This window comes from Polyodon spathula, chromosome 7, assembly GCF_017654505.1.
Source record: "Polyodon spathula isolate WHYD16114869_AA chromosome 7, ASM1765450v1, whole genome shotgun sequence".
Classification (NCBI taxonomy): domain Eukaryota; kingdom Metazoa; phylum Chordata; class Actinopteri; order Acipenseriformes; family Polyodontidae; genus Polyodon; species Polyodon spathula.
In genome coordinates this window covers 13,565,279-13,586,130 of record NC_054540.1, presented here as the reverse complement: position 1 = coordinate 13,586,130, position 20,852 = coordinate 13,565,279, and the positions used below count along the sequence as shown (strand labels likewise).

General features: G+C 33.4%; 1 protein-coding gene across 1 annotated transcript in view; it reads left to right on the top strand.

Annotated features, from left to right (window-relative positions):
- LOC121318194 (semaphorin-3A-like) overlaps positions 1–20,852 on the top strand; it is a 117,078-nt gene that overhangs the window by 78,355 nt on the left and 17,871 nt on the right. Inside the window, exons 4-7 of the mRNA XM_041254614.1 lie at positions 1,446–1,508; positions 9,298–9,417; positions 15,698–15,791; positions 20,041–20,160. Coding sequence (XP_041110548.1) covers positions 1,446–1,508; positions 9,298–9,417; positions 15,698–15,791; positions 20,041–20,160 — 397 coding nt within the window. The remainder of the gene's footprint in view (positions 1–1,445; positions 1,509–9,297; positions 9,418–15,697; positions 15,792–20,040; positions 20,161–20,852) is intronic.

Below are 20,852 nucleotides of genomic sequence, written 5' to 3'. Positions count from 1 at the left end.
ATTTAACCGAAATCTGCTTAACAAACTTTGCATTTCTAATCTTAAATTGCAGTCCCAACTAACTTTAATACAATTCAAGAGTAAGCTGCATGATTATGTAATTGAGATTGTGCTTGTTTTAAGTAATTAATTACACCGGTATTGATTATCACAAACTGATTGTTTATTGTGCTGAGCATGACTTGTCTAAGTTTTAAAAGTATTTTATTTCTGTATTTGTATTTTTTGTATTGTAATATTAATTTTAATCTCAATGTGATTTCCTAGTAAAATAAAAGTTTAATAATAATATTAATAATTTCTGGACTACCAGACGGGTCAATAGCCAATAAGGGGTTTCCCAGCTGGTTTTAAAGATTTCTTTTTGGGCAGGCTAATTTAGCATGCCCAACAGGGGACTACCTTTCCACAATAATGCACATTGTTAATATTTAAACAAGAAGCTGTCACGAAAATGGGAAGGTATACCAAGCATGTTTGATGCACATCCTACCTCTGGATGGATACTGAACCATAAACTGAAACAAAGAGAAGAGGAATGCTGTTGTAAACCCCAGAAGAATAGGTTTACTGCAATTCTAAAATATCCCAGCATTGAACCTTTCAAATCTTAAAAACTGTATCTACTTTCATTCTTTGCAGAGATCCTAAAGACGTAATTGATTATTATTTTTAAAAATATAATCTTCTATTGATTCAAATACATTTTGAAGTCATCTTTCTTGCATATTATTTAAGTCTATAAACTGAAAGAGGGGAAAAATAAGCTACTTTGTATATCTTGCTGAAATGATTTACATTAGTGAGGAGTTTTTCTAGGTGATAAACTTCAGTAATTATGATACACTACCACGTATTTCACAATTTATGCCATATAAATACCTGGGTGCAAATTCTCTTGTTTGTTCGTGATAAGTGATTAAAAAAAACAAACAAAAACAAAACAGAATACACAGCAGTTGAAATCTTAAGTATTTATTTTTATGTTGTGGAAGTCGTGGAATTATTTATTTATTTATTTATTTTAAAGCTTTCCCTGTCTGAATAAAGTCAATCAAGCATTTTCATATTAAATATTACAAAAAGTTTATCATAAGGATTTGATGGTTAACAGTGTGTAGGAATCATGGGTAGATACATAGAAATGGGAAATCAAACAATCACATCACATTATTTCCATACTTTACCTGAGAGTAGCACCTCGCTAAATCATACTGTTATGATGTTATGAGACTGACAACCAATTGTCTCCCAAACTACCTTTTGACAATAATGGAGTACATTGCACATCCTGTCAATTACAAGATTGCTTACTGGGACTGCACATAAGTTTAACAAGTTCTACTGTATGTGGATTTAGTGTGAATGCTGATAAGATGTTTTTAAATTGAAGATATTTAAAGCATAATTATACTGTACATAATATATGTTTATGCTAATTCTAGATTGTATGGCCTGCATCTCCAACAAGGAAGGATGAATGTAAATGGGCGGGAAAGGATATTTTGGTAAGTACATGCCACTCTTACAGTTTTTGCATTGTGCTTTACCTTTATGGCCTGATTCAAATAGAGCACACCAGTAGATTATCAACGTCCTTTATTTCAGCACTATGTATCATTACAAAACCTTCACAAAGGCAACATAACTGGATAACTTCACGCAAAGTCCTTCATGATCACTTTTAAAATTGGCATAACTTGCTTATAAGTATTTCTAAAATGTTGTCATGATATCTGTTACTGAGGAAAAAAAATGGAAAATAAGAATAGTTGAAATGTGGCATCTTATAATAAAGCTGTATTTTGTGTATATCAAGGTTCCGCCAATAATAATAATAATAATAATAATAATAATAATAATAATAATATTAAAGACCTGATTTACAGAACATGCATAGGCAAGTGTAAAACATGTCTGTAAGCACAGCGAATTGCAATTGAAAATGTACAGATAGACAAATCTGTTCTGTTTTCCTTTGTTTGCATGGTGGTTTGATCGTTATTCTCCAGTTCTCTGATAAAAGGGATACGAGTTCATCAAAGGTAATGCATAAGCAAGTCTATAGAAAACTGTGTTAGAGGTACATGAAAAGGCTTTTTTTTTTTTTTTTTAACAATGATCCGACCGGAACATCATGATCTAAAGCAGACTGTGATTATGTGGAGTGCATGGCTCATGATGTAAGCAGTAGATTTCAAGAGCTGGTGCCTTGTGGAATTAGCATGGATCAGTGAGCCTGTTGGTGTGTTTTATTTTAACCATGTACAGTCCTTTTTGTTAATAGCTGTTGCAGAAGAATTTCCAATTAGGCCAGGTTTTATTCCTTTATATTTCCACTTGATAAGAGCAAAGATAATGAAAGATACCAAGGGTTAAGAAGCACATACACCAAGGCAGTGAGTCCTTCTTCTATAGGTATACTTCATTTTATGCATTTTGCCCGGAGCTTGAGAATGTTTTGCTGGGAAGTTTGAGATTCCCTTTGAAAAACTTAACAGATGAACACTGAAATGTCAAAGAACAATACATAGTGGGAATTGGGATGAAGTGAAGTGATGCGTAGGTCTGTAAAATGGACGTCGGTTATAGAATGAAGATTATGCTTTGATGTGGTAAACTTTCTAATCACCCTGTATAATAAACCACCATATATTTTACTTCTGTTTTAAAGCTTTATGCAGTGTAGTTTGGTATACATTATATACAGTACATTATCATTAAAACAAACAAAATGTGCATTGCCCTTGCAGACAAAAGTAGAGGTGTTGAAAGTGGTGGACAATTTACCACTGTACAAGAAAGAAAGAGTTCAACATTCCTGCAAATATTTTGCCAGCAATTCTAAAAACTGGAATACAATAATGCAGGCATATGAACAGCAAACTGTGGGCGCAAGTCATGAATCAAGATTTCCGATTTGCTCAATACCATGGTGTTAAGGACGCCTTGCTTTTATGGTTTAAAAATGCCTTTGTTTTAGACGTCTTGATCTACGACACATTTGTTTTTGCTGGCCTCTTGAAATTCGTATTAATGAGAGTTAACTGTGTTTTGTTTATTATGAATCAAAGAAAATAACTAATTGTTAATTTTGGAATTTTTATTTATCATACAGTATCTGTAAATTGTTTGTAATTTACGTGTAAATTAATCTGAGCATAACTTGGGGCCTTACATAGTTGATAATACATTGACTGTAGCATCCATTCTGCTAAACAGACAGTATGTGTTATGTTATTATGGTACGGAAATTAGAAGGTACCATTCTGGTAAATAGGAACAGAGATTTTCTTTTTTGGCATCTGCTTTTGAAAACCCTTTAAAAGTGCAGCTTGTTAAAGTCAAGAAGAAAACCTACTGTCCCCTTTATCCTTGAGATTTTGCATTTCTAAATTGAAAATGGTTCTATGAAGTTTGACTGTTATGGTTCAAGAATAATGTCAATTAGTTGCTGTTGGCATGTGAAGATTACTATAGCATATAGCATCAATCTCCACAGAAACCTTTTACAAAGAGTAATCCACTTTCCATTACGGAGCAAGGAAATAAACTCCAGTTAATGCTAGTCTAATCATACTTGGCACACTAAGCAGACCCTCCAGTGCAAACGAAGCGCTAAAAACAACACTGTGCAATGCATGAGATGTCTTTCAGTGGAAGGATAAGTAAATGCCATGAAATCTGTGGATTACACATCATTGTATGAAGACTGTACATCTACTGTTTCATGGCCTGATGAATTCCAACCAGATATTGCCCAGAGCGAGTCAGTGAAATATGAAATAGGTGGCTTCATATGGAAAATGTATTGTCTCAAGCGTTTGTTTGAACTACTGTTATCGTTATTTTATTTTTATTTTTTTACTTTTTGTTTCACTCAGATGGATGTCAGATGATCCCATTAAATGTGTCCTCTGTCTGGACAAGATTCACATATAAAAGGAAAGGTTTACTAAAGCTGCTTGTCACTGAGCTGGAACAATGTACTTTAGATCAAAATTTTCAGGCCATTTATATTAAATATAATTACTGTCTTGCTGTCAAAAAAGAAAAATAAAGGTTCTATAAAGATTGATAATAATGAACGCAGGAGCTGAGCTTTCCATCTATTGTTTATAAGTGCTATTATATCATGAAAGACACACTTAAGCTTTTAATTCCATAGCGGAAATATTTTGAAATCTTTAATCCATTGAAAGCATTAGATTTATAGTTGTTTAATAATTTAAACAGGACTTGAGAGGATACATATAGGCTTCCTGATCCATTAAGCATTGTGTAACTTAATTAATTAGTTAGATATTTAACAAGTCACAAGGGTTGTAGTGATTATTGCTTTGACCTTCTGAAATTCTGTAAAACTCTTAAGTTGTTAATAATAATAATAATAATAATAAATAATAATAATAATAATAATAATAATAACTGAATCACTCACAGGGTCACTCAACTCTACTTATACAGTAAATGGTAGGGGGTTGAATTAAGTTAAGGTTTATGTGAAATGTTCAGTCTTTTACTAATCTAATTTAGTAATCCAAAACATGACATGAAAATATATACAGTATGTGGGTAAATGAATAATAATAATAATAAAAACAAAGTATGGAAAAATGTAACTGACTTTAAAAGGCTTCATTGTTACTCCTCAGTTAAAACCTGGTTTTGGTCAGTCTTAAATGAAGAGTTTGCACAAGCACTTATTAGACAGTATTTGTGAATCTGTACTCCCCTTGTTTACTGTAAACACATCTTCTCATGTCTTCATTTACCACTTTTAGATTTATGATAAAAGCAAGTTAGCTTTCTGTGGGCTTTTCAGAAGCTTGGGACCGGGTGCTGACTTCTGTTGTTTGGTAACGGGTAGAACATTTTTATCTGATAACATTTGAAATATAATGGAATGTTGCCTACACATACAAAAATATACACTGTAGCTGTGTAAACTGTATCCTACAAAACCTGACAAGCGTGTCAAGGGTATATCTTGTTACCTAAAATATTTTCCAAAAATTAATGATAGCAGTCTTTTAAATTGCATTCATATGTGTGTATCAAAAGTGAAGTCCAAAGAAATGATGTATGACCTGTCAAACTTCAAACAGTGCAGCAGACATACCATATTCTATAAAAAGGTCAATTACTCACTGGACAAGCGATACAAAAAATATCCAATCTACAGTATTGGGTCTAGTATCTAGACTAACTACCTCTGTCACCTTGTATCTGACACATCAATCTTTCAAACTCAATCTAACCCTGTGAAATTGATGATATTATTTAAAATGGGTTTTAATGTTGCACAATTGGCCTTGTATTTCCTGAAGGTTACTTTAACAAAGCTTTCAGTTTACACAAACCTGTTTTTATATATCCCTATATCCACACACACACACACACACACACACACACACACACACACACACACACACACACACACACACACACACACACACACACACTCTCTCTCTCTCTCTCTCTCTCTCTCTCTCTCTCTCTCTCTCTCTCTCTCTCTCTCTCTCTCTCTCTCTCTCTCTCTCTCTATATATATATATATATATATATATATATATATATATATATATATATATATATATATATTGTTGTATTTATCATTGAAATTCAACTGGCTCCTATATTACTTAGAAGGTTGTCCATGGTCAATCACACGCGACTTTACAATGCTGTATAATATGCAGTCCACTAACGTAATCATAGCAGAGGTTTGATTTCATTGCATTCTGGAATAATTAAAAGGTTATCCAAAACAATAAATACTGTATCTTTTCATCACATTACTATTTTACTGACTACTTGTGTCTAATTGGAACATCTAATTTCATTCTGAACTCAAACTTTTCATCATCATGGCTACGTGTACACCTATCAGATAATATTAATATTAGTAATAATATAGTGAAACAACACAGGCACATTGCATTTGTATAACTGAGCATGATTGGTAATTTGACCTCTTCTTTAACTGCAGCAGCCATTTAGTTACAAAGATACTCAGTGGAACAGAAAACATATTTGGTTTCCATCTGCTAGACAATGATGCAATAGATACATTTTGATTTTCATTTGAGAAGTATGTTTTGACAGATGGATGTTCTTTATTTACGTAACAATTCAGGAAAGGGTTGTATAACATTGTCTAATCAGAGTGACATATTTTAACTTTGCTTTGAAACTTGTGAAAAGCTGGCTGATAGGGTCACTGGTTGTTTATTATTCAGGAAACAGAATAGAAAAATTAATCAGATTAAATAATTTAAAACTAAATAAAATATATAGTATAGGGGTGTTTAAATATATTTGGAAGTAAAACAATGCCAGCAGATTCATTATTTCTATTTTCCAACCTTTAAAACTCCACATTTTCTAAGACTTTTATACCATTTCACGTAAAAGTATGTCAGGTTTATGCATTTATAAATTATATGTGTTGTGTATCAACCTTATTTATAAGCCTTTCATATCTTGTACAATGTTTAGGCCCATACAATCTCCTCTTGTTTTGTGCTATTTATAAAGCTACTTACATTTTTTAATGCATATGTTTTGGTTTCCTCGTTAACGCATCCTCTTTATCCACTGTTGTTTATTCCTTACTTGTTATTCACAAAGCTTTTAGTTTTATTTTATTTTATTTTATTTTTTTCCTGTTTAGTGTTTATATCAACTAAGAGGCACAACACTCAAGCTGAGGTAAAAAACAAAAAACAAAACAAACAAAAAAAACGCTGTATTTTAGTCTAAGGGAAAAAATCAACTTCAGATTTTCTTTAATCACAAACAGGGAATAATGCTAAAATGTGTCAAAAAAAGACTGCAGCGAGGAAAACAGTATGTGCAAATTAACTATAGTTTAGCCAATCACTTTCAAATGCCATACTCTCTAACAGATGCATCTTTAATCATAAAATGTTCTATTGTACATCACACATAAATGTAGATCTCAGACTGAAACTGCAAATATATAAAGATACATTTTACACTAGGGGCACAATATATCTGCATTTCAAAGCATTTCTGCATTGACTAATAAGTATGTGTTGTAATCCTCAGAATTTACCCGATCAGTATGATAATCTCAGTCACTTGTCTTAAAGTTAAATAATGAGCAATGCTGGCTGCAAGTGACAAACCAATTTGAATTAATACACTTAAAGATCCATTATCGTAGTTTAACCTTTGTAGTGCATTATTTTTTCAATTATACACAATTTTACCTTATCTGTTGATTTTTGCTGTTCGCTCGTTTCGGAGAGGCCCACCTGCTAGGTTACCTGAACGAATCTTTCAGGTATTTTCTATTTACTGTAAGTCCCAGAAATAACATTCCATTCTATCACAATCATTCAAATACTGCCACCTTATCAGTTGAAGAGAACGATAGATGGGCTAATGTTTTTCTAAAATGACCAGTAATGATACAAGTTTGCTCTCCGCTCAGAAGTTTGATATTGACTTTACTGTAGATAATTATCTTAAGAACGCATTTTACAGAAATGTATGGAATGGTTTTAAAGGTGTCTAAAAATACAAAAATAAAACATGTTTAAAACCAATAGACAATTAATCCCAGATGACACTTCTGCATGTGACGCCTGGCAGACCGTATCCTAGCAACCTGAGAAGATACTGTCTGTAAAAGTTACCTTGGGGGAACTCTTGAGTAGGTTCATCTATTAGCTTTTATTGGTGTGCACCTGATTACTACCTGACCAGAAAGAATGACATGATTCATTATATCTTGGACTTGGACATGATACTGACTCTCTTTAAAGCGTAAATAACAGGGTTCCAAAAGATATAGTGTTACTGCTTGTTGCTACAACTGTTTAAATAACATATCTGTTCATTTTCTTTTCATTGTTAACATCCCATACATAACATACATAACTTTAAAGTCTGTTCTAAAGCTCTTTTCAAAATGTCCGCTCTAGTGCACTGATAGTGAAGGATTATTGCCCACATTGTTAAACAGATAACACAGTAATAACGATCCATGATGTGGTATAGAACAAAAAAAGCCAGATCGCTTATTGTTATATTTTTTATTTTTTTATATAATCGCCCTTCCTGCAGTGATTTAGATAACAGATTTCAAACTCCAGTGCGCTAGAGAAAATAACTTTCAAACAAACTTTAAAGTTATAAGTGTAAAAAGTTGTTAGAATGTTAACAATGAAAAGAAAAAGTACAGCTACGTTATTTAAACAGTTGTAGCAGCACATGTGGACGTGTAATGCTATATTTTTCTCACTCTTTAACCTATAGTAAATGCTGTTATATACACAAAAAATAGGTATCTTTTAATAATCTAAACAGCAATGTCCCTTATTACCGAGATTTACAAGAGATTTGGTTTATTTTTATTTTTATCAGGGGTGCTTTTTGACCACCTTATTAACATCTCTTTCCATCACATCACTACTTTTAACACCAAGACAACACAAGTATCATGAGATCCTTAAAAGAGCAGGGTTATACATTTTTACGATGGCTGTATTAAGATCTGCCACTGCTCCGATCAAATAGAGACACAACTATCTTTTGGTAAATGTCTAACATGTTTACAGGAGAGTGGATTGAAGTTAAACAAAGGGCACCAGTTCAGACAGTGATTCCATTAATGCTCCTCAGGAAGGCAGGGTCTCTGTAACAGCTTGCTGATTGCTTTTACATGCAAGCATTTTAAGTGTTGAGTAGCAGATGAGCAGGTCACTGGAATAAAGTACATTATGTTACAAAATATATATATATATATATATATATGGGAATATATTATATATATATATATATCTTATCTATATATATAATTGCGTTATATTAATGAATATAATTGGTATTAATCCATATAGTAATTATCTTTATCCTTTGAATAAAAATTGGTTTGTATCTTTAATTAGTGAATCATTAACCATGTTTTTATAGATTAACTGAAGATAAGAAAACATTTACTTATCTTGAACAGAAAGTAACTGTTTATTAATAAATAGTCTTAACTTACTGTTCTTACAATCATGCTCTTTCTTTGTTAAGCTGCCTCCTGCTTCATCCCATTATCCTGTGAATATTAGGCATCCTACTGGAAACAGGTGGAAACAACTGAATAAGGACAAATTAGGTTTACAATTTAGAAATGCAAAGGAACACCTTGAAGTCAATGGGGTGAAAAAAGTCTCAAGTAGCTGACAAATCTAGAAACATAATAAAACAGAACAAAGCAAATTGCCTGGTGCTGGCTTTCCAAACTGATTGTTTCCCTATTATCTTTCCCTATAGAAAGAGTGTTCTAATTTCATCAAAGTGCTGCAAACCTATAACCAAACACACGTGTATGTTTGTGGAACTGGGGCCTTTCATCCCATATGTGCCTATCTTGACACTGGAAAACATCTCGAGGTAGGTTTATTTTTGTGTTAATTTTTTTTTTTTTTTTTGGTGTGTGTTTCTGTTCAGCAACTTTTCCCCCATCTAGCTGGTGTCGTGTGAAATGAGACAAACCAGTGAACAACTGCTTGAATGTTTTGTATCAAATTAGCATGGGCACTGCTTATAACTTCTGAACAATTTTTTTGGGTTGACCTGAAAATTATATACCTTTATAATGGTGGGGAGCAAAACAGGCTTCATTTCAGCCCAAAAGAGTATCTTTTTCTTACTGTGAGATGATAGTTGTCTAAATCCAATTCCAGCTGAGTGCACATTTACCTGACAAACAATAGAATAGATTTCAGTGTAGGGATTTATAGCATTGTTGTTGTTGTTGTTGTTGTTTCCAAACCTAATGCAAAACAAGACCACACTTTCTGTATTTGATTAACTGTAAGGGCTTGCTTCATCTCTATTTGGCCAAAAATGACACAGGTACTCCTACAATAGATTGCTAAGGGATAAAACATCTTCTTTATCTAAAAGCCTCAATGAAAGCCTGATTGAAGCACTGTCCATAATAAATAACCTCACAATACAGTCATTGAAGCACGTTAAGTGTTTAATCACTGTTGCAGTAATGTGATGATGGGATTGTGTTTTGTATTTGTTACTGAAAAGTAGTATAGTAAAATATCCAATTTCCCAATTAATCAAAAGAATGCAGATGAATACAGCTTGTCATTAATAGGGTCCTCTGTGATTTGGCTGGAGCTGAAATTGTTTTTACAGAGAGGCTTTTATGAAGGACAGTTGTGGCAGACTTTCAGCGAATGGTAACTAGCATAGCTGTCAAGGTCAGATCATTAAAAAATAAATTAGGTGTCATATTTTGAATTCTCCATTAAAATAAATTATACATTCATGCATTTTATAAGCGAGAGGCCCCAAAGTTCCCAAAATGAGCGAGTCTTGCTTTAAATTGGAAGTTGTCACTAACTTGTTGTCTTTGGTTAAATATTATCTCACAATACAGCATCAGACATCAGAATTTTGTTGTTTATGAGAATATTTGCCATCAAAAAGTAGAAAACTGTGATATTGAAGATTATTCAATTATTCTGACCTATATAGACTGGCAAGAAGTATTAGCAAAAAGGCATGTAAATCATTTTCTGCCTAATTAGTAAGCAGAGAACGCACTAAAAAATGGTGGTTCTAGTATTGATTCAAGTAAATATAAATTACATTTTATCTAAATATACGCATAGAAAGATTTTCAACATGCATTTTATATTGCATATTTTTGATCTTGTAACCTGTAATTAAACTTAATGTCCCCTATTGTCAACCTAGTTATTGTTGCTCTGTGTAAAAGTTTGCTATGATTCACTGACTCTTGTCTTGGATGTCTTCTAAAGAAAATATACCTATTCTAATAAACGGTATAATAAAATGTGACAAGGTACTTGGTGTTCTTTGGCCAACAACAATTACTTTGGCCAACAATAACGGTATTGGCTAATTATGTAATTTGAGATGGCTGATGTCAACAAAAGATTTCCATGACCTTTAGGTCCCAAACAAGCCACAGTGATGCCTGATAGCATTTCTTCTCAGTATGGGCACCATTGCTCTTAAGATGACTGTAGTCTTACAGTATTACATTACACCATATACATTCCACCACCTTTACAGTAGTCGCTGGCAGGTGTATGGATGCATTACATCAAGTGTGTACACATGTTTAACTAATCTAACCTTAGATCATATTTTTTACAGTTCTTGTAGACAAAGAAACCCCCAAAAACTACTAAATATAATTACAACAGTCCATTATCCCATATGGAAAATAGATATACAAATTATACAAGCTTCTTCGGTGTATGTATGTATAATATCTTTAACATATATGTTGTGAATTGAACATACAGGTTTAAACATTGTCACATAGAAGTAAAAATTCAACATATAAGGTAAACATGTTGGATTTTATATGTTGACTCATATATGACTGATTAATAGTGAAGTTTGCATGGTTTTTATATATACATACTGGTACACTGGATCCAATAAGGATTTGTATACCAAGTGTACAAATACTTATTGAAGCAACGATAAGGATAGGAATGAACAACATAGAACTTCAAATAGCACATAAAAAAACACAATGAACAAATGTAAATTACTTTATGAATTTTAAATGAGTATACAGTATACTTGCAGTAGTTCAGAGAGACTATGCATTTGGCATTATTTCATATTAACATTTGTTTTAAAATGCATCACAAACAACTGCAAACTGGTCACCTTTATCAAAAAGTAATGTATATTTTCAATTTATATGCTGATATATAAGAGAGGCAATACAGTCAAAAGTCTGCTTTATAGTGAAAACACAATATCATTTTTGAAATTATGTTTTTTGTTGCTCCTATCCTGTTATTAAAAATGCAACATACGTTGTAGATATAGTAAAATTCTAAACTCCTTGTTTAGGAAACTTAAAATAATAATAATAATAATAATAATAATAATAATAATAATAATAATAATAATAATAATAATAATAATATGTAATTGTACAAAAAGGAAGCATTTTAATTTTATAATTAGTCTCTATTTTATTTTAAAGACAAAGAGGACTCCACTGTCATGATAAATTACCCATATTTCCAACAGTAAGTTGTGTGTGTTGCATTTGAAAATAAATGTATTCCTGATAAGTAAAAGTACACTTTCTAATAAGGACAGACGCAATGAATATGTCAAGATTAACTGATTCTCTGGAAGTGTTATCACAAAATATACTAATATTGATTGGTGACGATTGTGCATATTGTTTTGTTTTTAAAAACATACTTTTATATAAATGTGTATTTGTGTGTGCATGTGTTTGAATAGTCAGGTGACCTAAAGTGGCCATCATTGTATCGAAAGGTTTTTTTCATATATGTTTTTTATATAAGAATAGTACACAGCTTTATTGTTCAAATTACAAAAAAAAGTTGTAGTGGGGGTGCTATGCAAATTAGTTACATAGTGCATAGGATCATGGGTAACCTGTAACTGAGGAAAAGGGAGAGAGACCAGGGGGTGTATACTTGTGTAAATATGGGGGGGGGGTAGGGTTAGGTAGTTCAGAGTGTGTGACCCTCCGTGCTTTTATAGTGTTCAAGAAGATACTCTTCGGACTCTGCAATAATAAACAGAGGCTAACAGAAGCTAGTATGAAACAGAGACTAACAGAACTAGATTGGTGTAAAATAGAGAAAACATCCACGGAAAAATGATGGTCGTTTTTTAAAATAATAGTACTAGAGGTGAAAAACAATTACATCCCAAAAGTAAATAAATCTAAATCTAAAAGAAAATTGCCAAAATGGTTTAATAGATCAATTAAAAAAATAAAAGATTCAGAGAAAAGGCACTTTAGAGAGCGTTTTAAAAGGGACCAAGAACAAAGTACACAGAAAAGCAAAACACAAGTCAAAAATGAACTTAGAAAGGCCAAGATAGAGATAGAAATGAACATGATAAGGAGTCTAAAACCAACTTTTTCTAATATTATAACAGCAAGAGAATATTAAAAGAGGAGGTAAAATGTCTAAGAGATACAAATGGCAAAATCATAGATGAAGAGAAAAAATAGCAAATATATTAAATGATTACTTTTCATATGGGCAACGTGCCCTACATGTTGACCAGTTCCTATTCAGTTTTAAACAACATTAGCATAACAGAGGCAGAAGTGTTAAAGGGACTAGGCGCTCTTAAAATAAACAAATCCCCTGGGCTGGATGAGATCCTCCCAATAGTACTCAAAGCAATGAAAGAAGTTATTTACAGGCCGCTAACCAAGATCATGCAACAGTTTCTTGACACAGGGGTTTTACCGACAGCCTGGAGAATTGCAAACGTAATACTGATCTATAAAAAGGATGACAAAACCGAACCAGGTAACTACAGACCAATAAGCCTGACTTATATGTAAACTTATGGCAACTATAATAAGATCCAAAATGGAAAATTATCTATATGGTAACAGTATCCTGGGTGAGAGTCAGCATGATTTTAGGAAAGGGAAATTGTGTCTACCTAACCTGCTTGATTTTTCTGAGGATGCAACATCAACAATGGATAACTGCAAAGCATATGACATGGTTTGTTTTCGATTTCAAGAAAGCTTTGGAGAAAGTCCTGCATAAAATATTAATTCTCAGAAAATAGGAGGCACTTTTTTACACAGAATTGTGAGAGTCTGGAACCAACTCTCCAGTAATGTTGTTGAAGCTGACACCCTGGGATCCTCGAAGAAGCTGCTTGATAAGATTCTGGGATCAATAAGCTACTGACAACCAAACGAGCCAGAATGTAAACTTTGGAATGTTCATATTTTCTTATCTATCTATATCTATCTATCTATCTATCTATCTATCTATATATATATATATCTATATATATATATATATATATATATATATATATATATATATATAATATGCTCTTCAATTGGGGCAGCGTTTATTTTAAATTGATCAAAATGACTACAGAGCTTAAAAGAGGGCAGCCGTTATACGAGGGCGAGCTTTATTAATAATACTACGATTTTCAAAAGCAGCAATATTATCTTACATGATTTATGGTAGGTTGCTTATTTTCTGTCCTACCTGTACGTAGCAGCGTGTGTGGGTAACTTACTTTGACTACAATACATTTATGGTTGACAGTTTCCGAGAGCCTATTAGGTGGGAGTTGGAAGGTCAGGGGAGTACTGCACCAGCGAATCAGGAGTGCATTGGTTTTTAAGGGGCAGGACAATGCTGGTGTGGCAGTTATGTACGAGAGTGTTACGTAGATATTTTTCTACACCCAAAAATACCTCAGACTGATAGTTTGTTTTATGTCAATATATCCTACTCAGTTATTTTTTTTCTCATTGTAACTCTCATGTTTGTAATTTCTCTGAAAGAGAAACCGAAACTAAATCTTCTCATAAATAGTAAGCACATTGTTTTTATTTGTACGGGATTGACTACGGGAATTACACGAACTAAAAACAAAACAAAAAGGAAAACCAACAAGACCCCCTATAAGAACTCGAGAAGGACTACTTTTCTGTACGTTGTTTATCTTGGATATTACTACCATAAAATAAAATGCGCTGTGTGTGTGTGTGTGTGTGTGTGTGTGTACATTAGTTTCCAATTTACGTGCTAGATTGAGGCTCCCGTCTCTTGGTTGGGGGGGAGAGGGGGGTTACTTGCACCTAGTCAGGATTGCGCGTTTGTTTACTGTTTTTTTTTTTTTTTTTAGTAGGGGGCAGAAAATAAATATCCTAATGTTTCTTTATTGAGGGCGGCTTCTAATATAAAGCTGATATATGACTGTGGCATCAATACGAGGGCGTCTTTAATTCGAGGGCGGCGCCAAATTCAAGTAATACGGTATATTATTTGTATATGTATACAAATTATATATAATTTTTCCATATAGGATGAAACCGAATACACTAAAGAAGAAATGTACATCGTTATAGCCCATTTCTAATTATATTGGCTAAGATGTTGCGTTTGGAAAAGGGAACCATGGTTCTCAGTATAGTTACAGTGCTTTCTTTTAAAGGAATTTTAATCGACCGTTGAATATTTAGGGTTGGTCAGGAGTTCTGTATTTCATTACTTACATATGCATGGTATGTAATGTGTTCTTGAAATAGACAACTCCATAGCTTTTATCTTTCTTAAAGGTCACTCTTCTTGAGAGACAAAGATCTAGATGATATATTACACTTGACAATGCAGAGCGTTGCCCTATAAATGAATTGTAATTGTCAGTGGTCTGGAGAATTGTTTTCCCTCACTGGGGGGGATAAGAGTTCAATACTGTCGATGGAATCCAGCACCTGGTAAGTGATTGAGCTGGTCTTAATGCTACCTTCATTAATCAATCCAAGTAAACTTGCCATTACCACTACACTTGATTCACAATAATGTTTTAATTAGGATGCTGCAGAGTTAATTCATGCTGAGACATGCTGACTTGGCTCTTGGTTTCAAAGGAAGTGGAAAAATTTGAATCATGACTGAATGGTTTTCCACCCAAGCATATACAAGCAATCACTTTATAAATGGCAATAGTCTTATTATTAACAAATCACTGTTAGCTCCCGAAATGGTTCATGGCAGATATATTTGTGAATTAAGCCCTCTTTTCTGACAAGGCTTTAATTTGTTGCCTGTGAAACACATTTTTTATGCTTGTTTTTATCTGTAAGTTTTAATACTCAGTTTTTTACTTTTATTACTAGGACAATGTCTTCAGATTAGAGACCTCCTATTTTGAGAATGGCCGTGGAAAGAGTCCATATGACCCAAAGCTGCAGAGTGCCTCTCTATTAATTGGTAAGTATGTCTAAATAGGATGAACATCTCTTTCTCTTGGGTATTTAGAATTGTTGGCATCTGAGGTAAGTATAGGAATGGGCTGTAAAGAACTGTAAAGCACTAAGTAAAATGCATTTCCCCTTTGTTCTCATGATTAAAAGTTATTTGAAAAACTGCTTTCCTATAAGGATACTCAGATTTCCTTTGCATGTTTGTTGGTATCTGTTGTATAAAGGTTGGCCTTGTAATGTTTACCTTATTGTGCTGAACAGTAATGTTTGCAAGATGTTTTGCCTCCTGCTGATAGCTATGGTAAGAGCTGTACAAACAGGCCCTATTTCTGTAAACCAAATGTGATTTTCCCTGAAACTTAACCTTGAAACTACTGTATCTGCATAGACACAGCTGCAGGTGATTGTGTCTGTGTGTGACTGTATTTTGGCTCAGTGCAGACAAGACAAAAATCCATGTCTTTTATGGGTAATAATGTAGTAAAGTGCAACCACTGTGTAAAGATCTTGTGTTTTTATTTTTAATTTGCAGTAACAGCTGCACCATGGGATCTCAAATAAGGGATATTGCAGTATTTTTGATAATAGCATAATATGTATTCTTTTTTCTTTACTTAAAAAAGCTAATTTCCTTTTCTACACACATATATATATATATATATATATATATATATATATATATATATATATATATATATAATCACACACACACACACACACACACACAGTGCCTATAGAAAGTCTACACCCCCTGAACTTTTTGAATGTGAACTGTTTTCACATTTTGTTGTGCTAGTGCCTCAGAGTTTCATGCATTTAAATGAGGATTTTTTTTTTCAACTTATCTACACAACATACTCTGCACCATTAAGGGGAAAAAAGGTTTTATTGAGAGAATTATATATTAAAAATACAAAACTGAAAGATCATAATTGGATAAGTCTCCATCACCCTGAGTTAATACTTGGTAGAAGCACCTTTGGCAGCAATTACATCTGTGAATCTGTTGGGATAGGTCTCTACCTACTTTACACACGTAGATTTGGCAATATTTGACCATTCTTCTTTACAAAACTGTTCAAGCTGTCATGTTCCTTGGGGAGCATTGATGGAGAGCAATCTTCAAGTCATGCCCCAAATTTTCGATGGATTTAGGTCAGGGCTGTGACTGGGCCACTCAAGGAAATTTACCTTTTTGTTCCTTAGCCACTTCAGTGTAGATTTGGCTGTGTGCTTTGGGTCGTTGTCATGCTGAAAGGTGAACTTCCATCCCAGTTTCAGCTTTCTTGCAAGGGCAGCAGGTTTTCCTCAAGGACTTCTCTGTACTTGGCTCCATTCATTTTCCCTTCTGTCCTCTCCATAACATGATGCTGCCACCACCATGCTTCACAGTAGGGATGGTGTTCTTTGGTGATGCGCTGTGTTGGGTTTGCACCAAACATAACGTTTTGCATCTATGCCAAAAAGTTCCATTTTAATTTCGTCAGACCACAAAACTTTTTGCCACGTGGCTACAGAATCTCCTGAGTGTTTTTTTTTTTGCATACTTCAAATGGGATTCAAGGTGGCCTTTCTTGAGTAATGACTTCTTTCTTGCCACCGTACCATACAGGCCAGATTTGTGGAGTGCTTGGGATGGTGTCACATGTACACTTTGACCAGTCTTGGCTATATATATATATATATATATATATATATATATATATATATATATATATATATATATATATATATATATATATATATATATATATATATATATATATATATATATATATATATATATATATATATAGATATATATATAGATATAGATATGTGTGTGTTCTTCTCTTTTGCATGCTCTACTGTTGTACTGAATTCCATACAGTAGTCAAAGCTATCTATTAAAAGCATTCTGCAGTGAAGGAAATGGGGGAGATTGCTGAGTACATGATCTTAAGGGGGTATCTGAGCTGTCATTAAGCTGCCAGCATATACACTGACATTGCACAATTTCTTTGTGGACACCAAATAAGTCATGTTGCTTCTCCGTGGCAGAAGCTCCATGCTTGATTTCTCAGCTGTTTTTCAGCTCAGTGTGGAAAGTAATTAAACTATAGATCTGCCTGTCTACCACAGCTTAGGTTTACAGGCCTCGGTGGATCAGCAGTGTCCTTTTAATCTGTATGCAATGAGAACCCAGTAAGAGGTAGAAACTGTTACACTCCATGATTGGGTTGTGGTGACAGGCAAAGTCAGACCTGTGGGAAAAAAAAAAAAAGAACATCCTGTATGAAAAGTGATCAGGTAAAGGTTTATAATTATAAACAATTCATTGTGTGGGAAATCAGATTTCTACTATTGTTGACCTTCATTTGCCAATGCAGTTCTCAAAGTATATTTGTTTGATACCTCATGCTTCCATAGGACACAATATTGTTATTGCACAACTATATCAAATTTAATTCACACTATGATGCATTATTTATTTTAATTTTAAAATGGCATAGTGCTATTTACCTCTGCACTGCTCTAAAATTCAGATTCATATATCTATATCTATCTATATCTATCTATATATATATATATAGAGATAGAGAGAGAGAGAGAGAGAGAGAGAGAGAGAGAGAGAGAGAGAGAGAGAGAGAGAGAGAGAGAGAGAGAGAGAGAGATTTTTGTTTAGATGTACACAAAAGGTTTAAATGATTTAAAAAAAAAAAAAAAAAAAAAAAAAAAAAACATTACAAGGTCCAGTAAAACATTTTAGGGAAAATCCCTTCTTTCTGTTTTAATTCGTGTAAGCACTGTGTTTAAAGATTTTCGACTTCTACATCCCCCAAAGAGAGGGGGTAAGGGGTCCGAAACATTTTATCCCCCCATATTACGAATATATGGATTTTTGTATAATGCTTATATTCCTCCTTTCATATTATATATATATATATATATATATATATATATATATATATATATATATATATATATATTAGTATTTATTTAGTTAGTTAGTTAGTTTGCTATATTACTCCTTGTAAGAAGTAATGTACAAGAAGCTTACATACAATTGTCCACGAATGAAATAAAAAAAAGAGCATGTCTCAAGACATTTTCCTTTTTATAAAATATTTCATTAAATCATTATCTTTTGGAATGTAAAATATAACTGGCATGGAAGCTTGTGAAATGACTGAATTATGCACAACATGTTGACTGCTTAATTTTTTATTATACCTCCTGCTGGGCCAGTCAGAATCAATTGTTGTAAATCTCTTCATTTGCAAGCCCTTCATATGAAACCGTTTCCACTGTGGTATTTTCATCCTTCTTGATGTCCATGATTACCATATGGCTCTAGGCCTTTTCACCAGCAATTAGAAATGTCACACTCCTAATCAATTCAGCTTCCTTTTTAAATTAACATAATGTGATCTGGGTGTTCCACTATGAAACTGTCTCCAACTACTGTGAAATCTCACATCTCCTGTTTCATGCTAATAATGGTCAGCGGTAGAAAAGCTTTGGTTACATTTCATCTGTAAGTGTTTTCATTTTTCCAGTATATTTGCTTAAGTATAGAATGCATTTATAATTGGTTCACATTCAGTGCGGAGTATCTTCAAAGAGACAAACAGAAAACATCTTGTTGAACAAGTAAGCCAGGTCTAGTAGAAACATGTATTTTGTGGAAGCTTGATTAGGTGATACATTTTCAAATGATAGATAGAAATCAACATGTATTGCCGGTGTCAACAGGCTCTTGTGCAGGTACAGCTGGTGAGGACATTCCTAAAACATTGGAAAATCATCCCATGGGGTTTACACAAATCTAATCAATGTCATTTGCCCAGAGACACATTATACCAAAACGTCTGTAATAAGCCACTCTTTCAACACATAACTAAAAATGTAGCAATGGATTAAACTCTCATTTAACAAATATGATATCTATAGTCCTGAGAAATGCACAACTCGTCCCTAATGTACTCTTCTGATTCTGTATGTGCACAAAAAAGGTTTGTTGATTATAGTCATCAGTCATCTTAACACCTGTCCTTAGTTTGTTTAGATGGCTGCTGTTAGGAATAAAGCAAAAAAAGACCAGCTAAACACTAGGTCATTGAGTGAGCTGGCCATTCAACATACATTGTTTCAGTCCAACCTCTGAGAACACTGTAAAAACCATCCGATATATGCCATAGTGACAAACTACTGTAAATGAATTGACATAATCCACTGTAAGTGCCATATTGCTTAGTATTTGTTTTTACCAACAGATGGGGAACTGTACTCTGGAACAGCAGCAGATTTCATGGGAAGAGATTTTGCTATTTTCCGTACCCTGGGACAGCACCATCCAATCAGGACAGAGCAGCATGATTCAAGGTGGCTAAATGGTATGTAAAATATGTCTTTAACGTAATTCCGTATTCACTGACTGAGTTTGTGTTTTGAGAGATTTGAATAAATACCTCATTTTATATCCACCAAATTATTGTCATGCTGCAGTAAGCAGAAGAAGTAGCAGTAAAGGAAGCTTAACACTGTGCAGAAAATAAAAACTACACAGAAAATAATTGTTAGCACATACATTTATTGAGAGCACAACAGGTGGGCTTCTTCAAACACTTTATTTTCCTGTCTATTTAGAGTTCTTTGTATTTGTACTAACCTACAGAAGCTGCTATTTGAGAACACAAAGCAGCCTTTCCTTGATTTGATACTCTCTGCATTCAGAGAGGAGTTATAGACAACAATGGCTAAATGTAGAGATTGCGGAAGGAAATCATATTCTCCCACAATGTGAGTCCACTCTCAGCTCTTATTTTGAAGAGTCACAGTACAAAGCTGTTTTGTCGTACATGTTTATATTTTGTTTTCCATAAATATTTTAAAATGTGAAGTGTCTTGGCAATAATACTCTGAGAGACCCACACAACAGCAGATGCCCTCAATACAATGTCCATACAAATCATTAAAACAAGAAAAAATATGTCCTTTTCTGCACAACAACAGATGTTTGGTTTGGTGGAATGTGTACACTTATCAGTTAGAAGGTTATGAAGATATGGATATACCTTGCTAACTG